We start from the raw sequence: 12,833 nt of genomic DNA, 5'->3' as shown, positions 1-12,833 counted from the left end.
ATGAGTCTTGGAGCGTTGTGAATGATCAAAATTAGTGTACCCAATAGGACGATTCCGTCCTTCTCCTCACTATGCTCAGCTTTTTACTAATGTATGAAATTCGTAGTAAGAACAAGGCTTTAACAGGCTATTTTGCTCACAACTATTCCAAATCAGTTACCAATTATTTACTACAATTCGCAGGGTCATGGAAAAATTTGATAAAATCTGACCATTTTGTAGGATTACCTTACACAAATGTATTAATTGAAACTTATTGGACATGTTCTAGTGTTAATCTATGTATTTCGGACTTCGAATTCTTCATCGATCTTTACGAACACATCGTTTGGGTCTCATTCCAAGTTGAAAGAAAATTTTCAAAGATTTTTTTATTATTATTTAGACATAGTATTGTATTACATTCACTTACATCGTACATATATAGAGGTTGATCCGCAATTGATACCATCTGGCTTGATGATGCTACCAAATCGATTTCGTTCGATTTAACACATTTTCGAATGAAAAGCGTTTAAATACATCAGAACATAAAAGGAAAATGTTACACAAAAAGACATTACTTCGATCCTAATATGTCGTATGTCAGGTCAGGCTGCTTCTACTACATAGCAGAGTATTTTTGGATATATTTTTTTACGGAGAGCACGCATTTTTTTACAGAGAAAAGAATGTATTATTTATAATACTACCATTTGCACCAGCTACCACAAGCTAGTGGTGTCAGGATTCAAGTACTACTGAATTAAAATACGTGAACAATAGCTTTAAGTGCATTTGTTTGCTGCCATGAATTCTGATAGATTAGGAGTTGCTCTTGACGAGAGACTGTACAATCGTGATCAATGTTTGCAGTTACTGGCTACCATTACATCCAACAGCGAGCTGTGTGTGATTTGAATTATTTTAATTGTGTAATAGTCAATAGTCCTGTACATATGATACGGGACCATGTCAATGATGGACGTGTGTTGTTCGGCCGTGCATTACACCAAACACACTACTAGGTATCGCGGAATGGAACCAAATAGTTCACCTTCATCTTCATACTATTGCCAATTGAGAGACGTTTAGTGTCGACGACTTAACCACACGTTAGTAGAGCGATTTGCGAGGAATCGTCTAGCTTAAAATTATCGTTATGGAAAGAAAATTACATCTCCCTCTAAAACTTAGGCCTGATCGTCCCGAACACCTAATCTTTAAAATGAGGCTTAAGATACTTGAGCATTCCGAACGTACGGAATCGCTTCACGCCAATCACCTTGTGCAGATCGTCATCGCAGATGGCATACTGTCTGTTCTTCGGATCGTACAGATTGCGCTCCTTAATGATGGCCCAAATTTTCTTCACTACCTCATGCCGAGGCAACGATTCCGCACCACAAATTGCTGCCAGATCCGCTGACAGTGTGTACGGTCGGGTGTAGCCACTCGATTTCTTGGCTCCACCGCCACCAGCTGCCTTCTTACCTTTGGCCGCCGGTTTCGAACGTTTCCAGTCACCGTCTGAATCGGAATCAGAATCGTTCTTCTTCTTCTTACCCGCCTTACCACCCTTGGCGACTCCTTGCGGCTTGTAATCGTCATCGCTTCCCTGATCCTCATCGTCATCATCTCCCGACTCATCCTCACTGTCGGAGGTGCGTTTCTTCTTCTTAGCTGGTCCACGTTTGGCAGGTGTCGTACGCTTGGTTCCACTTTTGCGTCCCTTCGGTTTTTCCTCCTCGGAGAAATCTTCCTTCTCCTCCTCCTCTTCTTCGTAGTCACTATTATCCTTAGCCTTACGGGCGGACTTGCCCTTTCCGTTACCTGCATAATCATCGTCATCCTCGTCATCTTCTTCTTCCTCCTCGTCGGAAGATGCTTGTGAATTTACGTACTCCATTACCAGATCATCGACCTCCTTCTTGCGGTTTGAGAGATCACACTTCAAGTTTTGCTCCAGCTGCAGACGCACCTTTTTGGCCGCAGTTTCTTCCAGATTCGCATCTTTCAGTATTTCTGTGGCAAAGATGAGATTTGTATGAAAAATGATCGCTTACAATGTGTTGGAGGGATCGCTAGCACAAGTGCGGAGCGTTATCCCACCGGCCGGTCCCGGTGGGTGCATTTGGACTTACTGCTAATCTCTGCCTTGAGTTCTGCTTTAGTGGGATTTTTGCTCATTTTGCTGTGTGTGTTCTCTGTGTTTGTATCACTATCCAAAAGTTAAAGCTACAATTGATAAAATAGCGTCAGTAATAATGCTTTCTTCCATGCACACTGCTAAACCGATAACTCACATGGCAAGTGTGCGGCACACGGTTTTATTACAATGTCAACACGCGTAGCAATATCACTGCCGTGCAGTGAAGTGTACACCAACACTTTCTTCTAACGTTTTCGCGCAATAATTTGGTAATTTTCTGGGTAAATTTATTGGATTTATGACCTATTTGCTACTACGTACTGCTTGGTACAACGAGGAGACCGATGTTTTCTTGTGCCAAAGATGTATGCCGGGGTACCGCAGACGCCTGTAGCAGCGCTACGTGCGGCTGTTTGCTGAACCTTGTCAACGATGGTGATTTTGACAGTGTCACTGTCAAATTGGGCTTTTGTGAAATTGAATTTGAATATGTCGTTATGGAATTGAGGTTTTTCGTGAAATATTTCGATGCGAATCGATTTTAAATGATAAGAAATATTTGAATCTTACCCATTCTGTAGGAAGAATTAGGAGAAATCGTCACCGGCTTACTCGGGTCCTTGGTAAAATACTTATCTTGCCTAGTCCAGGAAAACATTTCGGTGAACTTTCCGAACCAAAGTGTCACCGGTTGAACCTTGGTTCGCGGATAACTGCTCCTGACTTGTCCAGGAAAACAAGCTTAACACTCCGACCTTGGTAAAACTGGTGACGCCCGTAGTCTCAACGAATTGTCAGCAGAAACGTGGATCCATTGGTAGGAACTAGTCCAAGTACATCTGACAATTAAGAAAGGTACAGCGCCAGAGTCTGAGATTGGTCATTCTTTCGCGTGATCGACCTACCAGCGGCGGATGCTTACATCCGGTTTTGTGTCCGAGAGCAACACAGCTACAGGATATATTTTCAAACCCTATACATCCTCAGGAAATTTCTCCTAAAAAAAAATAAATATTCCTTTTGCTCGATAAATAATAATCCTTTTGCTCTTGTTAAATAAATCTCTATATTGTGCAACGAGTTGTACAAGTGGATCCACCGATAGAGAATGGCATCGAACGAACCGTACCACAAAGACTTTTTATAATGTCCACATAGACAGACAAGGCCCAAATTGAGTAGGAGTGATTGGTTTGAAGCGTCTGACAGAAATACCGAAGTGTCGGATTTTCATGACGAATGGCCATTAATGGTTGTTGAAAAGATTTTTGAGTGAGTAAGAAAGTAAATCAGTTTTATAACTTGTGCGTTGATGATCATACATGATCATCAAACGATTTTTTTTTAATTACCAAAAAACTGCAATCGGGACGTGTTTTGGAAATTTAATGACATGATGTGAAATTTGGATATTTGCACAATATTTGTTAACGGTGTTGGTTTACGATATGCAAAGGATTGAGACAGATTGGGCTGGCTTTCTAATCACCCATATTATTTTATAAAATGTTCAGCAAATTTGTTTTACAATTTGTTATTTTTTTGGAAATGTTCCAAAACTTTACATGAATGTTGTGAAGGCCAAAGTTGTTCTAAAAACACCGCTTGAAGCACGTGGTGGATAAGTCAGGATGAAGAGACCAGGAACCTAAACGTAAAGCTCCAAGCTTTCTAAACAACGGTAGAGACTCGCGGTAGAGACTGTTAATATGACTTTATGTTTGGATGGCGGAACAACCCTGTCCAGTGACGGTCCGGATGGGATTTCAACCCAGGACCTACGGTGTAATGACCGGCGCCGCTGTCACCTACACCACTAAGTGTATTATTAGTGTATTATTTGTAAATCAGTTTAAAGCACTACACAAAAGTCCTGGGACTACTAGTTTGACCCTAGAAAAAGCCTATCCGTCTGATCCAAGTACATCTGACAATGTAGCAAGGTAGAGCGCGAGAGTCTGGGATTCTAAATTAGTTTAAAGCACTACGCAAAGGTAGTTCTATGAAAAAATGAAAAATTAAACATGTAAACCATATAATAAATGTGAAATACGGATTTCACTTCGTTTTTTTTGAAACGAAGTTAGTTTTCTAGTCTAGTTTTCGTCTGGATATTTCCTTTTAAGAGCAATATGATTTTTTTTTATAATCCATGCCACCAAATGCTCTATTTGCAATGGTTTCTGCTGCCTTTGATGCTGCCTTTTGCATTGATTTATGGGTCGAAAACTTCTGCTAATGAGAATCCAATTTACCTAATGTTCATCTCCTACATATATCAATTAGAAACAACTTAACGATTGACGTTTTGCATTTTAGAAAACTGTGAAAATGATCAAATAGAGACAAGGTTTCCTAAAAGGGCTATTACTGCTCTGCAAGCATCCATCGTGCAGTTGATTTTCTTATCCGATTCGTTCTGGTTGTTAGGTTTCTAATGAAGCGAACCGAATAAAGGCTAAACAAACCTGTGGTACTGCAAGTGCTTCGAGCGCCCAACAATGTGGAATTGGTTGAGAAGTTTTATGAACATAGTTTAGTTTATGCAGGGAAAAAAAAACAACAACTCCGGCATCACTTCGATTGAATTTGAACCGTGCTCGCCTCGGCGCAAACGATCATTAGTGCACACTAGAATTAGGCCAGCGCAGTTCCTTGGGCATCGGACAAGTCCTTGAAGGTGGCATTCTTTACCGTCACCGTGACACGATAATCCGGCAGTTTTGCCGAGATTGCCTGGCCGGTTGCCGTCGGGAGGGAGGAGGCGAAGGAGACTACATGTGCATAAGCATGTGCTTGTGAGCCTTTTAATAGGCACATAATGAAAAATACGTTCCGTACGGGCACTAACGGCACACATGACAACAGGTGGGCAATGCATATATGCACCGGTTTAATTGGTGCAGTGCGGGTATTTTTTCGGCTTCAAACACTTCGATTCGCGCCGAACGGAAATGAGCCGCTAGCTGTTGAGCAGCCGAGCTTGAGGTGACATTTGAATAACGCATTTTTTTTTGTATGTGTTTGTATTCGGTTCCAGTGCTGCTGTTTTGCATCCCGATTTAAAGCTCAGATAGGGAAATGAAGTAAAAAAGTGGTAGTATTTGATTAATTACTCGATTCGATCGGTAAACCTTGATGGGTGAATGCAATGTTTTACGAAATATCTTAGCTGTGTTTTCTAGCTGATTTTCAGTTCTGTGTTGCGGAGGTTTCAACACAAGAAAATGTATTTAGATCTTTATATACATTAGCCTGTAAGTCAAATAATGAAAATCTTCATTTCGTCGCACATCTTCGAGGACACATAAAGTTTTATTGGATTGAAGTTTATTCACGTTCTCTTAAAAGTTATGCCATATTCATGAGATCACCCCCTTTGCAAGATCTCCTTCATCTCTGGATTCTCGCCAAAAGCTACAACCTCAGGTCACAGCTTTTTCATGCAGAGTATAATTACCACGTTGTGACACCCATCCAACCAATATTAGTCATTGGCTAGATGCTATAGTAATGCTACAAGAATTCTCGAATCTTAAGGCTTCTTTGTTATCACCTAAAATTAGGAAAAAAGGACTTGGTTTACTAGTGCTTTGTGTCAGTTCAGCGGCCGAGGTATGGAGATCTGTCACATGCCAGGACCGGTTATCGAATCTCGCCCGGACCGTCTCCTTGTACGCAGGACTGACTATCAAGATACGGACCAGGAAGCTTCAAATGGCAGGCCAAGATCTCTCAAGGTCTCTAAGAAGAAACAAAAAAAAAAAGTAGGGAAGACGCTCAATACACTGCTGGCCTGCAGTGATGTTGGGGTTGTAGGAGAGATAGAGAACTTTAACAATTATTTTTATTTATTTATAATTATTTACGATGGTAAAATGCCGTATTGTCAACATCGCTTGTGATGTCTAAATTATTTAAACATAACGATAAGGCACTTCCTCCTTATTCTTTGCCTTATCCCGGGCATACTCGGTTGCTTCAAGTAAATCATCTTTGAGATGTAATGGGTGAGCAAAGGCATTATGGAGAAAGAGAAGAAGTGCGTTTTGAAGTTTTCTTTTAAAAACTTCAAAACGCACTTTTTATTCGAGGTCCTCTCTTCCTCCATAATGCCTTTGCTCACCAATTCTGAGGGTGTGCCCTTACATCTCAAACATTGCTACCATCTCAAAGTCAAAATATCGCTTAATCGGGCACACATATCTTAAAACATTCATATAAAAGGGCATACGAATACCGAAAGTTATATTCCATGCCAAAAGAATGTTCATGCTAATCAAGAAGAGGTTTTTTTTCTGATCTATGTTATAGTGCACCGTTTACTTACAACTTAAGCCTCAATTAATTATTTCTCGATCGCAATATTTATGACAGACTTTGATCGTCATGTCACAAACGTGTCAAAAGGAGTTTGTTTGGGTTTTTCCTCGAGAAAATGAGATCTTGGAACCTATATATTGCAATGTCTTTGACTTAAATTTAGTTAATCAATTCATGAATTATGAAGCAGAAAGTAGTGACGATCAATAATACTTCTATGTGATCTTTAACAAGTTTACATCCATTCATCCATTTTGATGATCATCTTCGTTTCAGTTCATCCACAGTTTGCTATCGATCCATTCGTATAAGATTCAATGTCACTGTTATTGAACGTCCAGTTTAAAGACTCCATACCCTATTTATAATACTGAAGAAAGCCTTACTTTTACCCTAGTATTTTACCCTGCTTGGTACCCAAGTATAAGCAAAAAACATCTTACGAAATCAACAGAACCTGTGGGCAGAGCATGCGAATTGATCAGAAGCGGAAATTCTTGTAAAGCAAAAACAGTAAAAAAAATCGAGGGCCGGAAGATAGAGCCCGGAACGCGATGAACGTGAAGCGGATGATAGAAAACGGCACGAAAATTGCCACTTTTTCAGCTTCCGTTCAGCTTCCCCATCGCACAACGGTGGGATCGTTTGCTGCCGAGCCTACCGCAATTCGATAGCGATTGAGTGCTCCGGTGTAGGTCAGTGTTGGCTGGCTGGCTGGCTGGCTGGCTGGCAGTTGCAGGCCGGGAGCATTTGTGCTCGTTGTCATCGATGCAAGGTCCAGAGGTAGAGTCGTTCAAAGGCTCTTTTTGCAGCTATCTGCGCTTGCACTCTTAGTCCTCCGAGCGCTGCTCTTCATTCGCAGCGATCGGCCCAACGGTTTGGTCACCATTGAACACAATGTGTAGTACACACGGGGCTGTGTTTTTGTAAGTTGTGTTTTTTTTTGTTGTTGTTGCTGCTGTTACTTCGAGGCTACTTTTTCAGCATCAATTTTTGCCGTGTGGCTCTCGCCAGCCGACCACCAGTCGTATGGTTCGTTTTTGAATTCAGCGTATATCTTGAGTAATGAATGCTTTTTTACCTCGCGATTACTTTGCGCTGGGATGGTCGCAGTGCAGAGGCGAATCATGACGAATAAATTTCCTGCAACCGTTGGCAATTGATTGCTTAAATTAAGGCTTTGGCAAAACGCACAGGAAATGTGCTTAGGCCAAATGGCGGCGGATGCCATACTAGAGGCAAGTCTTATTGCTTCTTTTTTTTTCTTTTAGCACCAGCCGCATGGGTATGTGGATGTGACGCTTTTAATCCAGTGCGGGTCTCGGTGTCGGTGCTTGGGGTTAAGATTGCTGCTCTCTTAAAGCAAAACTATAATTATGAACGAATCCCACGTGGACACAAATATTTTCGAATGCATAATCAAGCATGGTATTTCTAGCAAAATGGTTTTAAGAAAACGGTTGTATAGCTGAACATTAAAGTGTAAATATATTAACCTTATTGATACGCTTTACTTAATTAAATCAACCGATAGCGTGAAATGATTTATCTACCACCGAGAATTGGCCAATAAGTCTGCTTATGTCGCGGTATCTATAATTAGAACTCATTTAACACTTGAAGCAATGCGTCACTTAATTTCATGCAGGTCAGTGGTTTAGCTCACATAAAGCAGCAAAAATCCAATAATGCATGAATAATGCATTCCCGAAAAGTATTCATCTATACGTCATATATGTAAGGCTAGAACTCATATTTAGTTCATGTTCCATGTTTCCATGCGCAAGCCTTGCTTCAGTGTCTAGAAAATATACTCAGTTTGACACTTTTTGGGGCTTGAGGTTGAGGGATTTGAGAATAGCCGACATTTTACGTAGTTTTAGCCTATGTTTGACTGCAGTGGTTTGTTGGAAAATATATCATTATTCTACTTCCAAATTCTAGGCATTTTGCAGTTTCAGTAGAGATTCAATGAGTCATTTTCTGGCCTATATTTCCCGAAAATAATGATATGATAACAATGGCACCAATGATCGGAGGTTCTGGTTGCGATTAAGAGTTGCGATTAGTAGCTCCTTTGCATCAGTAGCGATGGTAACTGATTCCTCCCGGTAGCTGAGCGCTCACCAAGGGCAAAGTACCCGTAGAGTCCATAGAGGCAAGTAGTGAGGCGAGAAAGAGCTTCTGAACCAAGTTTAGTTTGTGATGCCAGAGCTCAACCAGATGGGCTGTATAGCGAGGGCAGAACTACTTCAAGATGGCTGAGGTATGTAGTGAAGATAGAGTTAGTTTGTGAATGCTGAGCTACTACGACCGTTACTATGTGAAGGTAGCTAATATGTGTTGGTAGATCTTCAATATGAGTTCAGAGATACTTCATGAGTTTCTTAGTGAGGGCTACTAAGTGAGTGAGTGAGTTGATGGTAAGGACATAGTTTTATAGTAAGAGAGGAAATTTGGAAAAAATAAAACAGCATAATCCGAGTGAGGAAAGCTCTTAGTGTGAGTAATGGCATCAGTTTTCACCGAGAACCATCTAGCGGTTAAAGACAGGTACAGGGACAAATCCACTTGTAGTGACAAAGAAGAAGAGGCCTAAGAGTAGTGTCGGCGCACATACGGTTACTCCTCTTTTACCAAACTCATCAGTCAACATATGTCTGCTGGGGGTTTCTTTTCCCTAGACGATCCAAAATGATAGTTTCGTTGATTGTTTTGCACAGATAACCCGTCCTCAAATCTTGCCCTCTTACAAAATAGTTTGTATTGGCTATAAAGGTGTTCGAAAAGTTTTTTCTCGTCAAAAATCCCCTCCATTTCCTTAGAAGTTATGCGAACTCGTTTGGTGTTATCAATCCAATTAAACAAGAGGTAATTTTGAACTCCAGGTTTGCTGAAATGTCGAAATCTAGCCGGTTTATCTAATGCTTTATAATGCTATCCAAGGGCGGATCGTAATAAAAGCAAACTAAGCATATACCCTGAGTCGGATTTCCTTAAAAGAAGCTGTGCAGACTTTGGAATATTGAACATTCAGAGGATCAATTTTAATTTTGAAAGGATCTACTCTGTGGGCATGATAGTCAATCTCATCCTCCTCTCAAAAGGTTGGCCTTATGTAAATCGACTTCCCCTGCCTGGGGGGATTTTTTTCCTGATAATTCTTGCTGAATTGGCAGCTCACACTTGCGATAAGATTTCCTATGCGATCATGAAGACGACCTCCCGAGACTCAGTTGTTTCGATGGGCTCTAGCTTCCATTTTGTGTATGTCACTCTGTATGTCAGGTAGTTGTAGTTAGATCTAATAGCATGCACCGTTTAACAGTGCTAAGCAGTAGCATTTTGGGAGCAAAACAGCAACAAAAGTAAACGAAAGTCTGGAAAATGATTCGTTCGGCCATCGCTAAACAAACGTAACCGGCAAGAAAGATTACCAACAAAAGAAAAACAAGATAGACCGTAAATCGAATAAAATCGTACAGGCAAACACGGTGTGGGAAAAACATCGAACAAGTGTAGAAAATACGAAAGAACGAGAACCAATGCTGGAAAAATGGCAACAAAATAGAACGGCCGAGAATGGCCGAATGAGTTGGAAAAGCAAAACAAAAAAAAAACAAAACCCAGGCCCTCGAGGGCATTTTGAGTTGCTGTTTGTTTGGTTCTGTTTCGTTGATCGCTACCGATGATCGCACTCGGTTGCTATTGGGGACGATCGCACACCTTTTTGGTTAATTTCTTCTTCTCCGTGATTTCTAAGACGTCAGCCATGATCATTGGTGCAGGTGTTATGATGAGAGAAAATGAAGACGAAAAAAAAAAAACCACCACAGAACGAGCAGCATTAGTTTGCTGTTGAACGAAGGATGGCTTGATGGTGGTAGTTGGTTTTGGAAGTTGAAATTACAACAGCGCAACACCGGCCCAACCCGTCAATCATCTCGATTCGATGCGCTCTTTGTTGTTGCGTTTTTGTTCTTTCGCTCGCTAGATGCTGGATTTTCAGGGCGCACCTTGGTTCTTTCTCTATTTTGCTGTACGCAATATGAAGTCACGGGAAAAAGGTAGCTAGCGCTTGGTACGATCGTCTCTGTGGACAATTTTGCTGCCCACCACTCAGTTTCGGACGATCAAGCCGTTGTTCCCCGTGGCGATGCAATTCTAGTAGCACTGTGGCAAATCACCGTCATTACCACCGACTAGGTTTTGATAAAACGAAGAGTAGATAATAAAAGAGAAAATGGGTGAATTTTCTTCCCTATTTTAAATGAGCTTTTTTATCATTACTGGTTCTAGTTCCCTTGGTCCCGCTTCTGAGATGTGTGCCTTAAAATTCAAAATTACTCCACGTCCATTTTATCAGTCATCTTAAATTATTCGCACTTGCAGTTGATTCAGTGATGTTTTTCTTTTCGTTGTTTTACTTTTTAACGTTTTTATCAAGCTTGCTCTATCGATCGTCTGAGGTCTGATAGCTGTTTGTTGTTTTTTTTTTCTATCAACCTCTTTTGCCGCCTTTTCCGCTATTTCATTTGAGGTTGATCGTTTTTTTGCTGCTGTGTTATTTAGGCACCAGGTACATGGTACACTTTTTTGTGAGTTAAAGCACACACTATCTGCCCGGTCGTACATCCTGAAGTCTCTGTTTAAAACTGGCGTAATTTTATATAATACATTCCCCTTGCCCTAGCCCGCTGGCAAACTGTTCGGTTTAGTATTTTGCACGATAGTTCCTCGCTAGGTTGGCGCTGGCTAGTTTTTTGTTGCTGCTCTGTGTCTGTCTTCTGCCACATTCTACACTGTCTTGTGTTACTTTTTAAGTCATTTTCTCTGCTGTCATCTTTTCGGTGTTGTGTGGTGTGTGAGAGTGTAGATAGAGTTTGTGTTTTTTTCTTTCCAGCTTACATTTGCTCCCCATCGCGTTTTCCGATTGAACGTAAATGGTGTGCAGCAGTTTTTGTTGCCTGTTGTTGCTGCCACCCGTGCACCCCATCTTTGAGCGACTTAACTAAGTGCCCGGCGTGCGGTGCTGCGGTGGTTTCGTTTTGTGGCAATACAATACACTTGCGCCGATGCCGTCCTGGAACCCGGAGGCTACGCTTCTTGTATTTTAATTCCCATCCTTCCTATAACCACTTGCTGCTAGTCGAGGTGCTCCTCAGTGAAAAGCTGGCAGCTGCCGCCATGTGCCAGTGCAGTCGCCATACGCTGCACACGCGGCTAGTTCTGGTTTGCGTTCGTGCTATTTTAATTGTTACGAAATACTATCACGTAATTTGATGGAATCAGGTTCTGTCCGTTCAGTTCCGTTCCGTTTCGGGTTCGGGTTCCGTTCGGCTAGCTGGGCTTCGTTTAGGATTTTTGTTCCCATCCTGGTGGTTTGTTACATCTATATTCGAAAAGCTGTGTGTGTGTGTTTTTTTTTGTTATTGTTGTTGTTGCTGTTGTTATCTGACAGAAAATTCGTGCCAGTTTATAGCACGCTAGAACGTAGTTCGTTTGAAACGTGTAGTTACATGCATGACTTCACAAATGAGACACTTGTGTGTGAATAAATGGTTGTTATGGACTTCAAATATGAAGGTAGTTTTACTTACTCTTGCTTTTCTTTGAGATGAAAATAGCTCCTTTAAACAAAAAATAAAATTAAATAAGACATTAAAGTTATAGACATCGTAAATGAAAACAAAAATATTAGCTCATGTAAAATGAAATTTGTTCGTGACATGACAGGTCTCACTCTCACTCATGACAGGTTTACTCTGCTCACCTTGCAGCTGCTGTCCATGACCCAGCTTAAGATGGTTTCGCTTGAGGATTTGGGCATCCAATGAATTCAACGAGCGAATGCACACGAATTATATTTTGCACCTTCTTTCGGTGTCTTTCGACCAAATTCAGGGTGGTAAACTCCCCGGGAACTTGTTGCTTAAGCACACTAAATTAAAAAAAACCGGATAAAATGAAATAAAGATAAATCAAACATTTTTTTTTCTAGCACATTTTTGGTAATGGGTTCATGATAAAAACAGCCCGTAATTATATGCCCGAAAAGTCGATTGACAACAACATGTTTTTAAATTTGGATTAGTTTAGATCAAGAACAAATTGAATAAAAATCTTTTCTCTAATATATTGTTTAATAGACTCTTCCGTTGCTAATAAAATAATCGTTTAAGTTAAAGTTAACCGTCGTTTTTCACAAGAATCGAATTTAAATGTTTTGTTGATAGTTTGTTTTTCTATCATATCGTTTGCTAACTGTAACGCTGGGCAAACGGCCTGGTGGTGTAGGTGACAGTGGCGCCGGTCTTCAAACGGCTGGACCGGAGTTCAAATCCCATCCGGACCGTCCCCACGTAGTGAGGACTGACTA

The 12,833-nt window shown here is 40.9% G+C and overlaps 4 protein-coding genes across 4 annotated transcripts in view; 1 reads left to right on the top strand and 3 right to left on the bottom strand.

The window, feature by feature from the left end:
* LOC126567260 (uncharacterized) overlaps positions 1 to 12,833 on the top strand; it is a 145,340-nt gene that overhangs the window by 5,087 nt on the left and 127,420 nt on the right. The gene's annotated exons all lie outside the window — the stretch shown is intronic.
* The window catches only part of LOC126558417 (leucine-rich repeat-containing protein 58), a 289,270-nt gene that overhangs the window by 185,050 nt on the left and 91,387 nt on the right, over positions 1 to 12,833 (bottom strand). The window lies entirely within an intron of this gene.
* LOC126558623 (probable dimethyladenosine transferase) overlaps positions 1 to 12,833 on the bottom strand; it is a 232,181-nt gene that overhangs the window by 165,688 nt on the left and 53,660 nt on the right. The gene's annotated exons all lie outside the window — the stretch shown is intronic.
* On the bottom strand, positions 1,181 to 2,175 carry LOC126558731 (uncharacterized). The gene is made up of 2 exons (XM_050214790.1): positions 2,124 to 2,175; positions 1,181 to 2,004 (listed from the first exon to the last, which is right to left on the bottom strand). Exons 1-2 carry the CDS (start codon positions 2,167 to 2,169, stop codon positions 1,196 to 1,198), a joined length of 855 nt encoding a protein of 284 aa, XP_050070747.1. The 5' UTR covers positions 2,170 to 2,175; the 3' UTR covers positions 1,181 to 1,195.

Source organism: Anopheles maculipalpis, chromosome 2RL (assembly GCF_943734695.1).
Source record: "Anopheles maculipalpis chromosome 2RL, idAnoMacuDA_375_x, whole genome shotgun sequence".
NCBI lineage: Eukaryota > Metazoa > Arthropoda > Insecta > Diptera > Culicidae > Anopheles > Anopheles maculipalpis.
Note: the sequence above shows the minus strand (reverse complement) of the source record. Positions and strands in the feature narration are given on the sequence as shown.

Excerpts from the sequence above, each read along its gene's own strand:
- LOC126558731 (XM_050214790.1), bottom strand. The coding sequence starts at position 2,169 with ATGAGCAAAAATCCCACTAAAGCAGAACTCAAGGCAGAGATTAGCA. Across the intron at positions 2,005-2,123 it reads ACTCAAGGCAGAGATTAGCA|AAATACTGAAAGATGCGAAT; the intron begins GTAAGTCCAAAT and ends TCTTTGCCACAG.